Genomic DNA, 21,170 nt, shown 5'->3' with positions numbered 1-21,170 from the left:
TTTTTAATTAAAAATGTGATAAATTTAAAAATAGTCAAATCAAAAAAATATTAAATCGAAAAAATTATTTAAAGAAAAAATTAGAAAACAATTATGAAAAAACATATATGGAGAGTTAAGTATGGAAAAGAGAGGTTATGGGAGAGAAAGGGATATTTTACTTGAGCTTCATAAAATTAACAAAATATGTATATATTTAATTTATGAATGAAACATCTATTTTTTACATCAAACAAATTTTCGATGTTGTTTGGTTATGGTGTTTACTTAATTTCTTAATAAAGTTTATAAATAAAAAATTGATTCAAAATGTGGGATAAAGAGGAAAACTAATTTTGCATGATAATTTAGAAATTGTTAAGTTAACTTAAGTCAAATTTGATGTAAATACTTTATTTAGATTTGTACTTATAAAAGTATGCAAAAAGAAATTAGAAAAAAAAAAGTTGATCATCAAATTCATCCAAATCATTTAATCAAAATTTCAAACAAAGGTTATAATAATTCATTAATTAACTTAATAAGTTTTTTATTTTTTAAAGTCCGTAAAATAATCTATTATTAACTTGTAAAAGTCAGATTTTCATTTAGACTTTACATACACAATTATAACAATATAAAATCTCATTTATTCTTCTACTACTTATTGTTAAGTAAAGAAAGTATATAAGTTAGGATCAACCACATAGTCAATTCATTTAGCTTTTTTTTTTTTTATAATTTAAGAAAGACTATAACTACTTTATTCATCATTATAATTCAAACGTGGATGAATACATGTAGATTACATGTGTTCATGGAATCAATGTAATTCGTTTACTCTTTACTTATAGGTTATTATAAATCTAAAACAATAGATTAAACAAAATTTTTAAAAATAATTTGGACGTAAAAAAACTAGCAAAATTTTCAAACCAAAATAATTATCTACCTTAAAAGAAACTATTTATGAAATGAATAAAAATTGTTTATAATAAAATAATTTTTGTGATATAATTACTAATTCACATATTTTATTATATTTAAAAAATAATGTTTATTATGAAATAATAATTTCGCAAAACATAATTTATTTATTCATGAATTGAAAAGACCTATTCTTATATCTATATTATAAATCTTAAATGTAGAATTTTAACTATTTTTTACCTGTATCTCGCTTTGAAACTCAGAATCTTATAATCAAAAGACAACTATGTGATTTTTGAAAGCTTCATAATGTCTCAAAGACATGTGAACCAAAACCAGTAAGAATGTTTTTTCTTTTGGAGTTTAGAGAAAAAGCCTTATTCTTTCGGATTTATAAACAAATAAATAAAATTTATCATTTCAGTTTTAATTTTCTTCCACATGCTGGGCAACCTAAAAGAAAATTTGATTTGTCATCAAATAAAAACAAACTCACATCTCATCCTTGTTGCACTCCCACTCTCTGCTCTTCAGGTACCCTTTCCCCTTTCTATCTTTCTCTCCTTATTCGTGCCATTTCAATTTTTCATTCCACATTTCATCTGCTAGTTATCACATTTCTTACCATCTATTCTCATCGATTGCTATTCTTTTCACCCATTTATGCCATTACCATCTACCATCTCATCCTTGTTTTGCATCCAAACTTTCTGGATTCTGGTGGCTTCAAACCATTCCCTTCGGAACCTCTGTGTTGGGTGCAATGGAATTCACGAACTTTTTTTTTTCTTTTCAATTTCTGCTTTATATAAACATGCCCCGGATTCTACTTTTAGTTAAATTTTCGTAAGAGTTGGCCTTTTTCCCGTGAAATCTAGAATTATACTATTTTCAGTCTTTGAACATCAGAAATCAGAATACATCATTTTCGTTTTTCCGTTGTTCATTTGAAGATTAAAGAGGGAATAAACCTGGTTAGACGTGTTTGAGGGGACAAGTCCTTTTTCAGCAGTTTCTTCCTCACATATAATTTGCTTAGGTGTGTACTCGGCTGTGCAGCTTGCATATTCTTGGGGATCTTCATTTTTATCTAACCTGCTTTTCATCTTCTTTTGCTGTAATTTTTTTTCCTGTTCTTCTCATGGTTGAAACGAACCCGACAGTTTGCATGGTTTTTTGCTCGATGAATGCATAGAACAGAGTTATGCTTTATGTCATTGCTATTTCACTCTATTTGTGATTATTGTAAGATTTGGTGTTTGTTTGGTTTTAAGTCGAGGAGAATTGAATATAACTGTTGAATTTAAGTCATGTATACATTGATATGAACCACGTATTTTTATTGGAAGTTTTGAGAGTTTATGTCCACTTCTCGTTGTCTATGTTTTAATATATCTGGCAGGATTAGAGGGAAGAGACTAAAAATGGTGAAACCAACATATGAAAGATTTTCAAAGGATTTTGTAATGGGAGGAGCAGCAGCAATCATATCAAAGACTGCTGCAGCACCAATTGAGAGAGTAAAGCTTTTATTGCAAAACCAAGGTGAAATGATTAAAAGAGGACAACTCAAAAGACCATACTTGGGCGTGTCTGATGGCTTTAAGAGGGTCTTCACAGAGGAGGGTTTGATTGCCTTTTGGAGAGGTCACCAGGCCAATGTTATCCGATACTTTCCCACACAGGTGAGTTATTCACTTCACTGGCATCCTGATTAGTGTTAAATAAAGACTAGTATCCTCACCCTCACCATTTATTTTTCTCTTCCTTTCAAGTTGTCACAACTGTGAGGTCAATGGGCTATTGTTTGTTAACTTTGTATTGTTTTGTTTTCGAGTTTTACCGAACACTTCCACTAAATGATATCAGGGAAGAGAAAAAGAAAACAAAAGAGTGAGTAGGTTTAGTTATTGGGACTTCTGAGTGATGGGTTTAAACTTAACCATTGAATATCTGGGTAATTATTTCTCATGATATTCTCCAAAACGTCAAACCAAATATTATACTCATTCTTTTGTGCAAGATTTTGCATTCTCTGTCATCTAATTAGGTATTCAAATTAGAGGGAACATCTGTTAACTTATTTCCATCCTTTCTATATTCTCAAATAAATCATTATATACCTTATTTTGGAGCCTTGGCTTATTGTATTTTCCATTGCATGATGCATCTATAAGACTCTGCATCCAATCTCATTCTTTGATATATGATCGCTTCCAGTTTGTTCTGTTACGTTAACCTACAAGCTTGATTGCTTTATGCTTTTCCTGACAAATTGTCAATGCATGTCAAATATTATTAATAACCTGTGTGTTGTTTTTTTCATAAAATAATTCTCCACATATATGGAAAAAAAGATACATCAATTCCTGGAATCATGTGTCTCAAATAATAGTTTTTTATTATTAAAATAATATTTGAGCAAACAGTTAATTGGTCTATAGGCTTTCAATTTTGCATTCAAAGGTTACTTCAAAAGCATTTTTGGGTATTCCAAAGAGAGAGACGGGTACATTAAGTGGTTTACTGGGAATGTGGCTTCAGGCAGTGCTGCAGGAGCAACAACTTCACTTCTACTATATCATTTAGATTATGCACGTACACGATTGGGCACTGATGCAATAGAGTGCCGCGGTACCAGTCAACGCCAGTTTAAAGGACTAATTGATGTGTATAGGAAGACCTTATCAAGTGATGGAATTGCTGGATTGTACAGGGGATTTGGCATTTCTATATGGGGAATTGCCATGTATCGTGGGATGTACTTTGGGATCTATGACACCATGAAGCCTATTGTTTTAGTGGGGCCATTTGAGGTAAGAATTTTTGCCTTCTATTGCTACGGGGCTGGTGATATGTTTAGTCTGTTCCACAGTGGTGTGTGTGCTAAATATTGAAGTTCACATAGATTCTGCAGATTTGCATTGATAGTTGAATTCTTGAGTCTGAACATTCATTTTCAAGACGTAAGTCAAAAGCTTTTTTGGAAAAAAAGATTGCCATGTTTCCTTTGCAGTGTACTTATCGTAGATGCATCTCTTTATTGTATGGCACTTTCATGAATTTAGATTGTTGGTTCTGTTTGTTTATGCACAGTCTTTCCAATATGAGTTTCGGTTTATTTTCTGCAGGGGAACTTTCTTGCTAGTTTCTTCTTAGGGTGGAGCATCACAACTTTTTCAGGGGTTTGTGCATACCCTTTTGATACATTGCGCAGGAGAATGATGCTTACCTCTGGACATCCAAACAAGTACCGTAATTCAATACATGCATTTCGTGATATTGTTGGACAAGAGGGTTTCTTAGCTCTATTTCGAGGAGTTACAGCAAACATGCTTCTTGGTATGGCAGGAGCTGGGGTGCTTGCTGGATATGATCAGCTGAATAGCATCTCATCCAGACATAGTCGCTATAACGAGACAAATCAAAGAGTTTTGAAATGAATGGCGGATTTGTAAGCGAGAAAACCATAATATAGAAAAGGAAAATTCATCATCTAGAATGCATATTATGCCTGTTTATTTCAAAGGTTTAATCTGAAGGATCATAACGGAGGTATTTGTTCTGTAAAGTTTAAACTAATCTATAGTTTCATAAGTAATCACATTTATCATGTCCAAAAGTTATGTGGTTTCTTAAAGGGAGTGTTGCATTTTGGGACCTTAAAAGTCATACTTATCTTATAGAATGAATACCGTGGGTGTTCATTTTAAAAATCTGGTCTCAAGGACCATAAATAGAGAAACTTTTGGACATGGTAGCCGAAGGCATTTGTTCTATGAACCGAACCAGGGTTCGATCCTTGAACAAGGTAGACTTGATTTTTAGGTCCTTATTAAATTCTGCCCTTTTAGTGGTGAAATTTAGATTTGATAAAGTTTACTGCCTTGATGTAAATGTAACTGTTCACTTTTTGAAGTTATTTAGCTTGGGATCGGATTAGTTCAAGCATAGGGAAATGTTATTTGGTAACGTTTCAAGACTGCAAAAACAGTCAACCCATCTGTCTGTATATAAAGAATGGTGTTCATATGGAGTATACAATGCATATTTACATTGCCTGCTTTAATTATCTGTATTAATACTATCCTTCAGATTTATCTATGGAAATTGCCTGGAGTAGAAGATTTATTCATATAGATGCATATCTCATGCCAATTGAGTATTTATACATCTTTTCCATAGCGGTTCAGCGTTTCCAATCATTAACTGTTATTACTTGATATAAAATTACATTTTCACGATTTACGTGATATTCATTCCAATTCGATTGATGTATGAATATTCCCTCGGCAAACACCCTTACTTGCACGCTTGCACTATATGTACTATGCGGTGTCCAATGTCATGATGAGATGGCTGTATTGAAATATTATAAGATTTTACCAAGTTAGCTTACGAAATACTCATTCTGCGGTAAGTCTAGTATTTCGACAAAAATATAAGAAAGAAAACACATATGGAGGGAAGGGGGTGAAGAAGCAATGCAACAACCACAACCTTCTAAAAGCCAAAGAACTGAATATTATAGATTAAATACTGCTTGTAACATTCGAAGCATCAAGTTTGTCGAACGCTCTCAGCTCTCAGCACCCTCATTTTCCTCTTCTCCAGAATCATCATCATCACCAGCAGATGCATCCTGGTACTGTTGATACTCTGCAACAAGATCATTCATGTTACTCTCTGCTTCAGTAAACTCCATCTCATCCATTCCTTCTCCAGTGTACCAGTGCAAGAAGGCTTTCCTTCTGAACATGGCTGTGAACTGCTCACTCACTCTCCTGAACATCTCCTGTATGGATGTAGAGTTACCAACAAAAGTCGAAGCCATAGAAAGGCCTTTGGGAGGAATGTCACAAACACTAGACTTCACATTGTTGGGAATCCACTCAACAAAGTAGGAAGAGTTCTTATTTTGTACACTCAACATCTGTTCATCTACCTCTTTTGTGCTCATCTTGCCTCTGAAAACCGCTGAGGCAGTCAAGTAACGACCGTGGCGCGGATCGGCTGCACACATCATGTTCTTGGCATCCCACATTTGCTGTGTCAGTTCTGGGACAGTCAATGCACGGTAGTTCTGCGATCCTCGAGATGTCAGAGGAGCAAAACCCACCATGAAGAAGTGAAGTCGCGGAAATGGGATCAAGTTTACTGCTAACTTTCTCAGGTCTGAATTGAGCTGACCCGGAAATCTTAAGCAACAAGTAACTCCACTCATTGTTGCTGATATCAAATGATTCAAGTCTCCAACTGCAAAAAGTTAGTTGAGGAAACGGTTATTAAGTAAAAGGAAGAACATCTTTTGCACAGGTGCTCATTAGTTCAATTCTACGGCAATTGTGCTTACAGCTTGGTGTACTGAGCTTGAGGGTCCTGAAGCAGATGTCATATAGTGCTTCATTGTCAAGGACCATACACTCGTCAGCATTCTCCACCAACTGGTGAACAGAAAGTGTAGCATTATAAGGCTCAACAACCGTGTCTGACACCTTTGGAGATGGAAACACAGAGAATGTAAGCATCATCCGATCAGGGTACTCCTCTCTTATCTTCGAAATCAGCAGAGTTCCCATTCCAGAACCCGTTCCCCCTCCCAAGGAGTGACACACTTGAAATCCTAGATTCAAAACCAGAACCGTAAAATACATAAATGTCTCATATTTTAATGAAACTGTCTAGCATGATGTTTGGTTACTTTTTTACCTTGCAAGCAGTCACAATTCTCAACCTCCTTCCTTACAACATCGAGGACAGAGTCAATAAGCTCAGCACCCTCAGTGTAGTGGCCCTTTGCAAAGTTGTTTCCGGCACCAGACTGGCCGAAAATAAAGTTGTCCGGCCGGAAAATCTGGCCATAAATGCCTGTGCGGGCAGCATCCATGGTACCAGGCTCAAGGTCCATAAGCACTGCCCGTGGCACGTATCGACCATTGCTGCCCTCATTGTAATAAACGTTCACTCTTTCAAGCTGAAGTTCGGTGTTCCCTACGTATTGCCCCGTAGGGTCAATCCCATGTTCATCACACACCACCTCCCAGAACTTTGTTCCTATTTGGTTCCCGCATTGCCCTCCCTGAATGTGCAGAATCTCACGCATTTTCTAGCTTGGCTTAGAAGGCAAAATTAACTCTTTGCACTTGGATTGAATAAGCAAAGAGGTCACATTTATAGAGAAATGAAAATGGACCTAGTTACATGATTGCCCTTTGAAAATAAGCATGAAGTGAAGGTTGAGTTGGACTTGGATGAATGGTTGAATGCCATTTGTGAGATGCTACTTGCAACCTCGCCGGCATCACAAGAGGGTTACTATGTTTCCTGCTCAACTTGGTTTTTTTATTATACCACTGACGTACGCAAATATCAGAAGGTTGGAAGCCACCATATAGTAAGTTAGCACAGAGGACTTACTCTTTTCAGTTTTTGGTTTTCTTAATATAACATCAGCATCTATTTTTACAATATAAAGGACTGGTCCATTTGAGAGACCCAAATGACTTATTTATTGTCTTTTATTTACAGTGGAAAGTGACTGCAACTTAAAGAAAGCATAGAATAGAAAATTGAAAAATAGAATCTGTTGGGTATGCTAAGGCCGGCAAGTTCTGATCAACGATGAGCATGCAGTAACTATCCAGCTTTCTTGCAATAAATGTTGCTCCACCTTATCTAGAAGTAAAACCAATAAAGTACTATTTGTTTGCACAATTTCCTTTGATTGTTGATTATGTGCACAAAAGCTTGAATTTGTTCAAATATTTCAAAATCTCTAACTAATATATATATATATATATATATATGCTGATAAAAAAAAATAGTATTTGTTGCTGCTTAGATGCACAAAAGCTTGAACTATACTACTTTCTATTCCCCTAAAGAAAATCGACCTAGCTATTATAGTCCATTGGAGCAGTATCCGTAGTAGCAGCATCTCTAATATCCTGCGCGATGGATGGTTCTTTTGATTGTTACCTATGAATTGTTTGTTTTTAAGTATAAGAATCACATTGACAAATCACAGTATTTGTTTCAACATTGCACGGTGTTTATATGTTGAGAATTGTTTATCGACAAAACGTTTTAAGTAAAGTGAAAGGATATATAAAACTTGAAATTCACTCTTCTTTTTTAAATGTGTAAATTTGGTCCTTAGAAAAATTTAGTTTTGCATTTGGTTCTCATATTAAATGTTAATGAATCAATCAAGATGGTAGATCTTAGAAGGTTATCGTTAACCTTTATTATTAATATCTTATTGACTAAAAAAAATAATATTATTCTAACTTCCATATGCATTTATGTTGCAATGGACCAAAATTATTTAATTTTGAAAAATTAGAGGACGAAATGTGTAATCAAATTTTACAGGAATTAAATTTACACATTTTCAAAAGTACAAAGATCAAAAGTGAATTTAAACTTCCTTTTTTTAAAAAACAAAATTACATATATATAAAAACAATAGGGATGAACTTAAGCCTGTTAATTATAAGTATAAAAGATTAAAATATGTAAATTATTTTTAAAATTTAGTGAAGACTTACTAAAGAACAAAAGAAACTCGTGTAATTTTATATATTTTAATAAAGTTTAACTAATAATAAGGAAAGCTAAAGTAATGATTCTATGCAATTTGAAAAGTGTTAATTATAAGATTAAAAAGTCTGTGGACTTTTTAAATGGCAGTCAAAATTAATGCAGCAAAAAGGTTAAAATTTACGTGACAAAAATGTTGACAATTCCTTTCATATACACTACAGATATGACTTTGTCTACAAAACACCAAATATACGTAAGGAAAACAAACAGATGCAAAGCAATTATGCTTAATATAGGGACTTTTCAGTAAATAGTTGTCATCCCACATTCCTTCAATCACAAATTCTGTCTGCCTTTGACTTCACAAATCCATGACCGTATGCATGTGAACACACTTCAAAAAGTTGTGTTATGCATCATATGGTTGCTTCAAGTGGAGGTAGAACATAACAGTTAGACCTTGTTGGCATCTCCAATAAACTGCCACTTAGATCAAAATGTCGGTTTATTTCTTGATAGATGTGCTGCATAACCAGCACTCCTTCACTCTCCAGTAGCAACTATTCAGCATGCCCTCAACTTGAACTCAAAAGTGAAAACTCCCAGAGTACCAAGATTAAAGTATGACATCCACAGAAAATATAAGATTGCATATGTTTCCCTCTATGGAAACACTTTCCTGAGAACCATTATTGGAATTCAGGGTTTTCATTGCTTTCCTATAATGTTCTGCTTCAGCGTGTCTACCATTTCTTTCCAAGCCGGCTATTAGTACATTATATGTACCTAACACAGGACAAAATCCTTTGCTGCACATGGTTTTGTAAATCTCAAGCGCCTTATCAACTCTTTTAACAGAGAAGTAAACACTAATCAAAGCAGTATAGGTGGCAGTGCACTTGTGGCTATCAGGTAATAAATTGAAAATCTTCATAGCAAAAGTGTGCTTCCTAGCACAACCAAGCCTAAAGATCAAAAGTGAAGCTAGATAGATTCCAAGAGAATGTCCAGCTCTAGTCATTTCCTCAACAATGTCCACCAGCTTTGAAAACTTATTTGATCTGGTCAACACGCCCAATAAGGAGAGATATCCTGTTCTCTCTATACTTATTCCCATTGTAACACTGTACTTGAAAGCCAACAAAGCACCTTCAGGTCGGCAATGACTACAATTTACCTCAATAATGGTAGAGATAACCTTATGATCTAAAGATAGTTTCTTTTCCATCATCCCTCTAAGTAAATGGTCAATAGCAACAACATTTCTATTTTTCAATAAAACAAATAAAAGCTCTTTATCCATGTTAGTATGAGAATCTGCAGCAACCGTGACACTATCAATTTTGTTCTTCCTTATGCTAATATAAAACTGAGGATTCACTTGCCTTAGAAGGGTATCACTCCCACCAGCAACTTTTAAAGCTTCCAATGCTTTAACAAAAACAGGGTATCGGAGAACAAGACGGTTTTCTTTCATGTACTGAAAGATATGTGTCATGAACTCAGTCCCACCAACTTCAGAACACCTCTCAATCAAAATATTGCATGCAGCTTTGTCAGGTCGTGCCCCAGCCTCTTGCATCTTTTCAAAAATCTCTAGGGCCTCTTTACATTTTCCTACAATACAATAATTAATGAAATTACCACATTTAACTCCATAACAATAAACAAAAGTCAACAGTCAGTAAAGGTGGCGAGTAACTTAGAAGCTTCAAAATGAAATTGCGCTGAAAGTGCACGGCATAAAGCCATCATTCTGATCTGCAGAATTTTGTAAACTCAAGTAATATGTCTTTAACTTTATAGATGATGCAACCAAAGTAAATACATCATTTAAATTTTTTCATCAGGACTGAGATCATATGGCTTTGAGTAAGTCCTAAGTGGACTCCATGAACGAAAATGTTAATATAATAGGCCATAAGCTTGAGCTTTCTGCAAGTAAACTACTGTTTCGTCAAACTCTACAGAAAAGAATCATGACACGTTAAGCCAGACTCAAGCTCATTTAGCTATAAAACGGTAGAGCAACTGACAGGATAAAATCACTAAGAATTTAACAAGAATGCATTGACACTTGTACTGTCATCCAATCATGAATATGGTCTATGTTAGGACTGTTGACTTCTATAATGTTACTTTAGAGGTCATACCTAAAATGATTTACATTAGGTAGGTAGTGAAAAAATTTACACTCATTAACTAATGGCACACAATCAAATCATACATTTGTATCATTTATAACAATCATCATTCAATAAGTATCACAGACAAGAACTGAATACCCGGCTAGACCATACGACAAACATGTTAAGGGTACACTAACCAGACCCAATAAGATGGTCCATTAGGACAGTGTAAGTGTGGCAATTTGGAGCAACACCAGAGCCAATCATCTCCTTGTAAACACGAGTGGCCTCCTTTACTTTTTTATTATCAAACAGAATCTTCATATAAGCCGTGTAAGAGACAACAGTGGGATGACACCCCTTGGATTTCATTTCTTCCCACATTTGCATAGCCTCATCTTCGTTCCCATAACTGGAAAGCCAATGCATCATGGAAGTGTAGGTAACAGAATCAACCTTGATTCCCTTCTCCTGCATCTTCTGGAAAACGTGCTTCATGGAAGATACTCTCCCAGCTTCCCCGAAAATATCAAGCATGGTAGTGTAAGTGTATTGGTCGTGCTTGATCCCTTTGAGCCCAGAGGCCCAGTTGAAGAACAGCCACGCTTTCTCCATTGGCGGGTGTGACTTCAGAACCTGGTTCACCGTGTATGAGTCCCACTTCAAAGGGAGATTGTTGAGCTCTGACTCAGCTGTTTCCCAGGTTGAGTACTTTAGCGTGTTGTAAATTTTCCCAATTACGTTCCTCGTATACTCTCTGGGCTCATCCTTCTTCTTCTTTTCTTTCAATTTCAAATTCAATTTCTCAGGTTTTTTCATGTCGGTGTTGCTGTCACTGCGAAATGGAGTAATGGGTTTGCTTTTTGGTTTGCCTTGATGCTGCTTGAGGAAATGCATGGCTTTGACTTTGGTAGAAGGACAAGGTACAAGGTTTCTGAGAAATCCATGAAGCTTGGAGATTCTGGTTATACACTTCAGTAACATTGCAATTCATTGATACCATAGCCATCATTAACCATTCTATATTCCATGCAGTATTATGTGGGCTGGCCCAATAATTCCCGCGTTAATATAATAAAAAGAAAAGGCCATTTCTTCCCACACCTCCACCATTGTGAGAAATGCCAAAAAGTGTAGTAAATGTCAGAAGTATTCCTAATGTATTCTGAATTACATAATTTAAAAAGAAAACGGGGCAAGGTAGGAAAAGATAAGAGACCAAGGACAAAAATAATTTAAAAAAAAAAATCCAAATGGAAATTAAGTCATTATCGGACTTTAGTTTTTTTTTTATCACGATTATGCATTCTAGAAAGTACATTTAAAAAAATATATTTTTTGTAAAAATTATATAATCTATAATGTATTTTTATTTTGTATTTTTTATTGTACATTTTGAATACAATTTTTGTATTGTGGATTATACATTCTTAAATATAATTTACAATAAAAATTCTTATTTTGGAATGCACATAATACAAATTTATAATTTGGATTGTACATTTTAAAACATATTTGGATTTTTCAATTCGGAATTGAAATTGAAAATCTTAAACGAGTAAATTTTAAGTGTTTAAGTTTGTGAGAGTCATATTGAAATTATAGAGACCTAAAACAGCATAGGTGTTTCTATAGGTATTTCTAAATATTGAGTAGTGAGTTGACATAAATTTAATTGTTTATTTATAAGAAATAGTTATAATCAATATATGAGTATTATGATTTGGTCGAAAAATCGAAGTCATAGCAGTATATGGTTTCGATTGCTAGCTATCATAAATATTTTTTTAGATAAAATATTTAAATAAAAAGAGTGATAATTTTAAAATTTACATTAACTCTTTTTGTTTCGGATCTAGATTATATATGACATCGATTCTTTGGTAACCAAGGTGATATCCCTTCTCAAATTATTAAATAAAAAGATTAACAATTTTAAACTTCTCTTCAACTTTTTTTCTTCAGATTTGGCATGAGTTTTTTTGGCAACCAAGGCTATATAACATTTTTCATATAAAATATTTAAATAAAGTAGGATTTTTGAAAAAATTTGGTACACATTTTTGTCTTGATTCTATAATAATCGAAGCCATATATATAATATTTCAATCATTTAAAAATCAAAGTTAAATATCCTCTTTTAGATAAAATAATTAAAATAACATTGAAAAATTTTAAAAAAATTTCGCGTACTTTTCATCCTTAGATATCGAATAATGAAAACAAAAAGAGATATATGATTTCACTTCAAATACAAACAACACTTATAAATTCGCCAAATTTTCAAAATTGTCACAATGTTTTTATATATTTCATTTTCTTCAAAATAAAAACACATAATATAAATTTAAAAGCCAAATCTACAATAGTGACTAGAATCTTTTAATACTTGAAACTATAGAAAGCAAGTCTATTCATATTTTCATTCTTCCTTCCATTAATAAAACTAATACATCAAGAGACAAAATATTAAAAAAAAAATACTAATTGTGAAAACAAATAACACGATAAAGATAGTAATAATTGTAAAATTTAATAACAAAAGTTGTGAGGATGTAAAATGTAGTTTTGTAATCAAATCTTGCACACCTTATGAATAACATAAAAGACATTTCTTTTTTACAAATTATACATTATTAAATACCATTAACATCAAATTTAAAGTCCTTTATGCAGTTTTAATACAAAAAAGATTCTTTTATTAATTTAATATAACACATGCCCTCTTAGTATTTAAAATACCAGAGTAATCAGTAATAACTTTTTACTATTTTAAGCTATGTTCACCTCCAAGTTAAATGAGAGTTTAAAAGTTAGTTAGAAACTTATGGTTAAAAGTTAAAAGTTAATCATGTGACTGCATAAAGAAAAATTACACATATAATTCTTATGAGGGAAAAGCTATAACTGTTCACTCTGAACTGTTGTCGTTGCAGTGTGATTACTTTTCATCATGTTTTGTCGTAGAGATTGAGAGTTTTACTATACTCTTGGGAAATACAGAAATTCTCGAGTTAGAACAAGACCAATGTCACCTGAATTTTTGTGAAAACAATGAATGCCAACGCGTGCACATGTAGACAACATGTACTAACAATTTTCATTTTTTTCTTCATATATATATTTTTTAAAATAACAATCACAATAAAAAGAACATAAAATCCGATTACTATAAAAATATTCAATTTTTTTCTTTATCTTACTTCTAAAAACCTGTTCAAATGCAAAAATTAATCAATACCTTGTAAACTTAAAAAAGAAAAATGATTTAATGAACTACTGTAGCAATGAAACATAACCAAGTATATTAATCAATATAATATCGTTTCAGTTTATTTATTCAGTTCAAATACAGTCGTATTAAATATTTAAAGTGTTTTTCTTGAATGACAGTAAGTATTATAAAAAAGGGACACAAACTCTGAGAAACTAAAGACACCACCTTAATGTGGTTTAGCTTTTGAAACCTGCCTAATTATAGAATGTCATTTCTTGCTAAAGCTATTTCTACGACCTAAAAAAAAGAACTTGTTTTGTCTTTAAACTTTTCGTGACTGGAACCTTTTATACAGTTTTATACACTTGTATATTTTAAATTAATCTTATAATTAGGATAAATATTTAAAATAATTATTTAAAATAATTATGTTAGGTTAAAAGGTAAATTTTAAGTTTAATTCAATTTAACAAATATTTATAAAATAAAATTTGTATTTACTTACATATTTTAAATTGACTTTATCTATTGACTGACGTGATATTCCAAGACATATACATAATAGTTATATATTTGTTTGAAATCTTAAACACAAGAGATAAAAATAGTGGCGAACTGAAGGAAGAATTAATCATGCACATGTTGGAAAGCAGACATGCAAGAGTAGGTGCAGGTATTAGCTAGCATATGTGAATGATTCAGATTCACGGGTAAGGCGTAATGTATAAGAGAGAATGGAGAGAAAGAAAAGAGGAAGATTACATTGAATATGACTTGACAAGTTGGGTTGATTGATGGTATGTTAGTTATGGGGTTTGTTTTATTATTGTTTAAACATGCAAAAAGACGAAGAGGCATTGGAGAAGAAAACATTCCCATACACAATGTAATAGAGAGCATTGACTAAATGGAAATGCAGGTGAAGGGTCTTAATAGAGAACAGTTTAGGGGGCCACCCTAGGGAGAAGTAGCAATGGAAATGTATTGAGTAGGTGAGTGTGGTGGTGGTGCTGCTTGTTTTGTTTTGTTTGGTTTGGTTTTCCATAGCCAGCCAGAAATGACAACTGATTAGGGCTTTTATTGGCAGTGGCAGAAGTAGGGGAAATGCACAACATTACAGAATGACAGTGGAGAGTGGATATGGGATATGCATTGTGCTGTAGTTTGCATGGTACTCTCATTACATATTTTGCATGCACATCTCATAAATAACAGACATACAAATAGTAGGGATTCAGAATTTGCAGGGTGTAGGCCCTCCACCCAACGAAAAGCTAGAAATAATTAATCAATTATAGCTTTCAAATTCCATATATCAGCTGTGACAGAATACTTCCTCTCCCAAGCTCGAGAATTGAGTCATTCCTTCATAATGACCAAGGGATTATACCTAAGAGGCAAAAGGAGAGAGAAGCAATCTACACATTTCCCTCCAATTAATACATCTGGACCATGCAAAAAGATTCCAAATGGGTAACATAACATAACATAACATGCAGTAATTTTCCTTGCTCAAAGATTTTAACTTTTAGCTCCCTAGCCACCCTACTTCAACAAAACAACATCTCAGCTCTCTCACCCTTTAAAAATAACTGTTGGGAAAGGAAAATATACACAGAATAGTGATAGATATATACAAACACACTACTATGCATACATAATGTGGTGAGATGAAATTGAAGAGAGATAGATAGATATATAGAGAGAGAGAGAGAGAGAGAGAATTGAAGTCCGTACAGTGGATGGTGCAGCAGAGAGAGAGTGTGGTGTGCATGGACAGCATATTAGACAAAGAAAAGGTTAAGGAGTAGCAGAGAGGGAGAGAGGGGCAGTTCGGATTGAGAATTAGTGTGAAAGGCACGAGACGTGAAGGGAACAATAAATGAGAGGGGGAAAAGAGAAGGGGTGATGAGGCTCATGATAACCCTCATGATCGTCACGTCGTTTTTCATTCGCTACTCCCAAAAATCTCCCAGAATTCCACGCTTCCTCACTGACTCCCTTCTTTGCTTTTCTTTTTTGCCTTTGTCCTCTCTCCCTCTTTCTCTCTCTAAATACCCTAGTCAACCTCATGTCCCCCTCACTTTGTCCCATATTAAACCAACAACACCATCCTTTCTCATTCTCTCTCATTCTCTCCCCCATATGCTAGCTAGAGAGAGAGTGATCAATCCCCATCTCTGAATCCTCTCAGACACAAAATACTTCACTCACTTCTCTACTTTCAGCTTCAACTTCAACTAACTATACTCACTTTCAACAATGGCCAAACCCTTCACCTCTTTCTTCCCATCAACCCATGCCATATATAAGCCTTCTCTACTTTTCATTTAAACCACCTACCTCTTACCATTTTTTGGGCCACCTTCACATCACTCACTGCCTTCCATCCTCCACACCCCTTTTTAGATTCTCAACTTTAACTCCCCCACTCCTCCATTTCAATTTCCATCACCCACAACACAACCCCCCCTCTAACTATTATTGCACTTCATTGATTTTAGATCCCATATATAGGTACGCTACCTTCCTTCACCTATTTATAACCCCTTTCCACCACCCCAACACTTCCTCAAACCCTAACTTTTCGTTTTTATTAACTCAACACCAATGTGGATGGTTGGTTACAACGAAGCTGCCGACTTCACCATGGCTGATTATGCACTCAATGGAAGAAAACTCAGGCCTCTCATGCCAAGGCCTGTGTCTTCTCCTAACAACACTCCCAACGCCAACTCTCCATGCTTGACCCGTATTCATCATGGCAACGATTTCTTCTCACAATATCATAATCTGGGTATGCTCCTTTCTTTGAGTTCCCCCACCCACCAGCCCACCACCCTTTTTCTTTACCCTTTCTGTTTCTCTGGTTGTGTTTGCATGCGAGATATGGTGTGTGTATAAAGAGTTCTTTTTTATTATTATTAGCATCAGTCGCAGATCAGGGCAAGAGAGAGTTCAACCCTCCACCCGTAGTGGTGAGTTCGAGGTGGAATCCGACCCCGGAGCAGCTAAGGGCATTGGAGGAATTGTACAGAAGAGGGACAAGAACACCGTCTGCGGAGCAAATCCAACAAATCACGGCACAGCTTCGAAGGTTTGGAAAAATTGAGGGGAAGAATGTTTTCTATTGGTTTCAGAATCACAAAGCGAGGGAAAGACAGAAACGCCGCCGTCAAATGGAGTCAGCGGCTGAGGGTCATCACACCCGTGACTTTGATGGTACTCTTGAAAAGAAAGACTTAGGTAAAAACCGCACGACATAATTACCACCATACTTGTTTCTTTGCATGAAAGTGACAAATAATGAGAGGCTCTCGTGTCTTGATTTGCAATGCATGACCGATGCCTTCTTTTGTTTCTTTTTCATTTTCTCCAATTGAGTTTTGTTTGTTCTTACATGCCTTGCTTATCTTTTCTTTTTTTCTCATCAGGATTGTTGCTTGAGATGTAAAGTTATATTCTTTTTTGTTTTTCTTTTTGTCTACAGGCGCAAGTAGGACAGTGTTTGAAGTTGAACAGACCAAGAACTGGGCACCCTCTACAAACTGCAGTACGCTTGCAAAGGTCTATTATTCTAAATCCTCCTTTGTCTTTGTCCTGGTTGATGAAGTAATTAAACCTTTTTTTTTCTTTCTGAACTTGGGATTTTCACTACTTCATCACCCAAAAGTGTTATGGTATGATAAGGGTCCATTAAGCAGTGTTTTAATTAATTATTGGCACATGATTACTGGAGAATGAAGTTGATGTTGGAAACGTTATAGAAAGATATGCACTAGCTGGCTAGCTTTAGCTAGGGAAAGGACCCTAACAAAAGCTTTGTTTGTTGGGAAATGAAAAGGTCCTAAAAGCTGCATTCCTTCCTTTCTGTCGGGGCTGCTGTTATGAAACTTAGCTGGGCTTTTGGGGCTTGTGCTTATTCATGTCATTCAGGCCAGTAGCTTTTGGACACTCCATACAATATTCTATGGAATTGAGCACCCGTATTGATGGTGGAAAAGACAACTCTCACCCTACTTTAATTTGACTTCTCATAGACCATGCAACTTTATTTGAAAATACTACCAACTAGGAGTGCATGCCCATTTGAAATCTGTGCTGTCTAATAACTTTTTCACCTTTGCTCTTTGGCTTTTTACCACACATGTTTAGGTTTTCACTAGTTTGTTTCCATTGCATGCCTACATTTAAAATCTTCAGGAATCTGTTTCAATACAAAGAGCAGCAAAAGCAGCGGTTGCAGATTGTAGAACAGATGGATGGCTCCAATTCGATGAAGGAGAGTTACAGCACACAAGAAACTTAATGGAGAGGAATGCCACGTGGCATATGATGCAGCTATCTTGTCCTTCCCCTCCTACAGTTTCACCCCACTTCATAAACGCACCTCCCACCATATCTACTGCTAGCATGTCCACCACACCCTCAGTTACACCAAGAATAATGGACCCAAAGCTCATTAAGACTCATGATCTCAGCTTCTTTATTTCACCTAACAGAGAAAATGGTGTTATCCATTTAAGCAGTATCAACACCTACACCCCAGATGATAATTCTGTGGAGTCTCAAACCCTTCAACTTTTCCCGGTCAGGAATGGGGATGAAAGCAGTGATAACATTAACCACCAAAAGGAGACAGATGTATCAGTCTCAGCAATGAATGCTCCAAGCCAGTTTTTTGAGTTCCTTCCATTGAAGAACTGAACTGATATTAGAAAACAAAAACTTGCCGTGTATGTAAAATCATGGGGCTGCGTTTAAACATTGTATTTTGTTAGAAAATAGTACTACTTTTATTGTTATGGATGTTATGTATCAAGGAATTGGTGCTGTAATAGGACGGTAGTTTGAGTGAGGTATTTTGCCTTAAAATGCATTTGGACTATGTTGATTGAATCAAAAAAGTAGTTAAGTCCAAGAGTTTATTGTTTAGGGACCTTATTCGAGTAACTTGATATGTATGTACACATGGTTGCTTCTGGTATCTGATATGTGTGGCGAGAGAAACAGGAAAGATGGTGGGGAAGGGAAGTAAATAAAGAATGTATAAGGAATTTGATGTGAGGGTTTGATTGAAGGCATAGTATCTGAAATGGGAATGAGATGTGACAGACTAGGATGTGGAAGTAACTATGAGCATGGGTTGGAGAATTACTTTTGTTCTTTTGTTGCATTCTTAAAACAATGCAGTACATTACCATCAATGTTCTGACCGGATGAATTCTGTAGTCCAATTTATTACAATAAAGAAATCACATCAATGCACCGATAGGAAACACAGCCTGTGCATTTAAGGTAAAGTTAGTGAATTCAATCCAAACAGGTTTAAACTATTTTCCTAGCTAATTAAATAATCCTGATGCTATAGTCAGAGTAGAATTTGAGTTTTACGAAGAGAATATCCACCCATCATCCTCCAACAACCAACACAATATATTAAATACAAGAAATACATAAATATACAGTCTTTGTTTGTCTGATTTGATTGAATTGATTTGTCCAAACATCTCCTAAGAATACCCATCTAAACCAGTACCCTTTCTTGACCCTGCTTAATTCTATAAAGAAAAAAAAAACAATTATCTTGAGTATAGTTTAGAAGGAATTGTTTGTTTTTGTCACCGACAGACAACACTGAAAAATTACACAGACATAAACCTGTGACATTTGGGCAGCTTCTTAGATGCTAGCTGTATATGTGAGATAGGGTTTATTACATTAGGGCATATGATCAACCTTTCAAAAATCTTAAGGGCTAAGACTAGGACGTGTCACTCAAGAAGCGTCAAGCATCACCAGGGTAAAAAGAAGGCTAAAATATTCCCGCTGCAGCCATTGAAGCCGTGAGTGGGGGACCATAATAGTTTAAAACAATATGCATGCACAGTAAGTCTCATATTTTGGACCATACATATATATTTGCGCGTTTTATCTACAAGGGTTAATCAAACATTAAAACATATTAGGTTGGAAAGAACAAGTATGTTTGAAATATGTTTGAAAACATGTATGCATGTGTATATGGAGAGAGAGAAGAGGATTGGTGATCACGGGTGGCGCAATCGTTTGTGAAAAGGGGGTGATTTCCAAGCTGTTGCTTACCTACCTACTTGGTACTCTGTTAGTCCCTACAGCATCTACTCCAAAGTTGCAGAAACTAAAATCCAAGCCACCCACAGATCCGTCGCTGTAGAACCAAACTGAACCAACAATAGGAACTATGGGCCATACGTTTCCTTCTTTTTTTTCTTCCTACATCTGTTTCATTTCTCTCTGTGTTCTTACTATTAAATGATTTCGACATGGAACTCAACTGGATGTATTCATCGCACTTCTGTTATAGTTAGTAAATCAAAGGACGAAAAACTATCCAGTACCGTTAGCTTTGTTTAAATTTTCATATAGTTAATGAAAAGGATCTCGTTATCGGAGAGAACAAAAACTGGTTGAATGTACATGTTGTGTGTGAACAGTTAAACCGAACCACCTATTTATTATGAAATTACAGTTATGTTCAAATCAATGTTTTACAATTAGGAGCTCTTTAGCAACACAATGATAATAAAAGTGTCAAGGTTCAGAAGCTAAAGGTAAGAGACTGTTCAAGAAATGAATGAATGGATGTTAAATATAAAATGCAGAAATAAATTTAATGGCTACTTTAAATATTAACAAAATTTAAACCTTAATTTCAGCTGTAAAATGGTTTTAGTCTCTGAAATATATACAGTGGGTTGACTTTTGATCTCTCCAGATATATAAAAAAATAATCTTTCAATGTTTAAAAACATACACAACTCTAATAATTCAAAGTTAATGGTAAAGGATTATAAATAAATTTGAAAAAATTATTCTACTTCATCAAATTTACCATTCAAATTTTTAAAGTAAAAAAACTATATTGGTTTAAATTTTGAGTCAAAAACTTGATTCACTCCTTGTTTTAAAGGTTAAATAGATAATTAATTAATAATTATATAAATAAACTCAATAAATTGAAATATTAGGTTATATAATTTAATTATTTTAAATACAAATGTACAGACACCTTAAAATACAAATGACCAAAATAAAGAAAAACATAGATGAGATATTAATTAAAAAAATAACATTAAATAAAGATGTTAAAATAAAAACATGACGAAAAGCAATCACACTGTAACCACAACAGTTCAGAGTGAACACTTATACCTTTTAACTTTGTTTCTAACTAACTTTTAAACTCTCAATTAACTTGAATATTAACTTTACTTAAAGTACTAAAAATTTAATACTAATAAGTCTGGTATTTTAAGTACTAAAAAGACATATTTTATATTAAATTAATAAATAATTTATTTGTATTAAAATTGCCTAAATGACTTGAA

The 21,170-nt window shown here is 34.3% G+C and overlaps 4 protein-coding genes across 7 annotated transcripts; 2 read left to right on the top strand and 2 right to left on the bottom strand.

The window, feature by feature from the left end:
- Window positions 1–1,338: 1,338 nt before the first annotated feature.
- Window positions 1,339–4,971, top strand: LOC108332388 (ADP,ATP carrier protein ER-ANT1). 3 transcript variants are annotated; one of them, XM_017567635.2, is made up of 4 exons: window positions 1,339–1,443; window positions 2,312–2,594; window positions 3,354–3,725; window positions 4,041–4,970. In XM_017567635.2, the coding sequence occupies exons 2-4, from the start codon at window positions 2,334–2,336 to the stop codon at window positions 4,350–4,352; spliced, it is 945 nt and encodes a 314-aa protein (XP_017423124.1). In that variant the 5' UTR covers window positions 1,339–1,443; window positions 2,312–2,333; the 3' UTR covers window positions 4,353–4,970. The 3 variants fall into 3 exon arrangements, with proteins under 3 accessions (XP_017423124.1, XP_017423123.1, XP_017423125.1); XM_017567636.2 differs by lacking the exon at window positions 1,339–1,443 and adding an exon at window positions 1,453–1,948; XM_017567634.2 differs by lacking the exon at window positions 1,339–1,443 and having other exon boundaries at window positions 1,452–2,594; window positions 4,041–4,971.
- Window positions 4,972–5,146: 175 nt separating this feature from the next.
- Window positions 5,147–7,153, bottom strand: LOC108334392 (tubulin beta chain). Its single transcript, XM_017570211.2, has 3 exons — window positions 6,619–7,153; window positions 6,263–6,532; window positions 5,147–6,165 (listed from the first exon to the last, which is right to left on the bottom strand). The coding sequence occupies exons 1-3, from the start codon at window positions 7,010–7,012 to the stop codon at window positions 5,489–5,491; spliced, it is 1,341 nt and encodes a 446-aa protein (XP_017425700.1). The 5' UTR covers window positions 7,013–7,153; the 3' UTR covers window positions 5,147–5,488.
- A 1,450-nt stretch (window positions 7,154–8,603) lies between these two features.
- Window positions 8,604–11,598, bottom strand: LOC108333460 (pentatricopeptide repeat-containing protein At2g01390). Its single transcript, XM_017568912.2, has 2 exons — window positions 10,781–11,598; window positions 8,604–10,071 (listed from the first exon to the last, which is right to left on the bottom strand). The coding sequence occupies exons 1-2, from the start codon at window positions 11,565–11,567 to the stop codon at window positions 9,071–9,073; spliced, it is 1,788 nt and encodes a 595-aa protein (XP_017424401.2). The 5' UTR covers window positions 11,568–11,598; the 3' UTR covers window positions 8,604–9,070.
- Window positions 11,599–15,903: 4,305 nt separating this feature from the next.
- LOC108333155 (WUSCHEL-related homeobox 1) lies at window positions 15,904–19,007 on the top strand. Of its 2 annotated transcripts, none has more exons than XM_017568506.1 (4): window positions 15,904–16,597; window positions 16,735–17,046; window positions 17,291–17,367; window positions 18,004–19,007. In XM_017568506.1, exons 1-4 carry the CDS (start codon window positions 16,411–16,413, stop codon window positions 18,505–18,507), a joined length of 1,080 nt encoding a protein of 359 aa, XP_017423995.1. In that variant the 5' UTR covers window positions 15,904–16,410; the 3' UTR covers window positions 18,508–19,007. The 2 variants fall into 2 exon arrangements, with proteins under 2 accessions (XP_017423995.1, XP_017423993.1); XM_017568504.1 differs by having other exon boundaries at window positions 16,729–17,046.
- Window positions 19,008–21,170: the final 2,163 nt, after the last annotated feature.

This window comes from Vigna angularis, chromosome 1 (genome assembly GCF_016808095.1).
Source record: "Vigna angularis cultivar LongXiaoDou No.4 chromosome 1, ASM1680809v1, whole genome shotgun sequence".
In the NCBI taxonomy this organism is placed as follows: Eukaryota; Viridiplantae; Streptophyta; class Magnoliopsida; order Fabales; family Fabaceae; genus Vigna; species Vigna angularis.
This window is presented reverse-complemented; position numbering and strand designations above follow the sequence as displayed.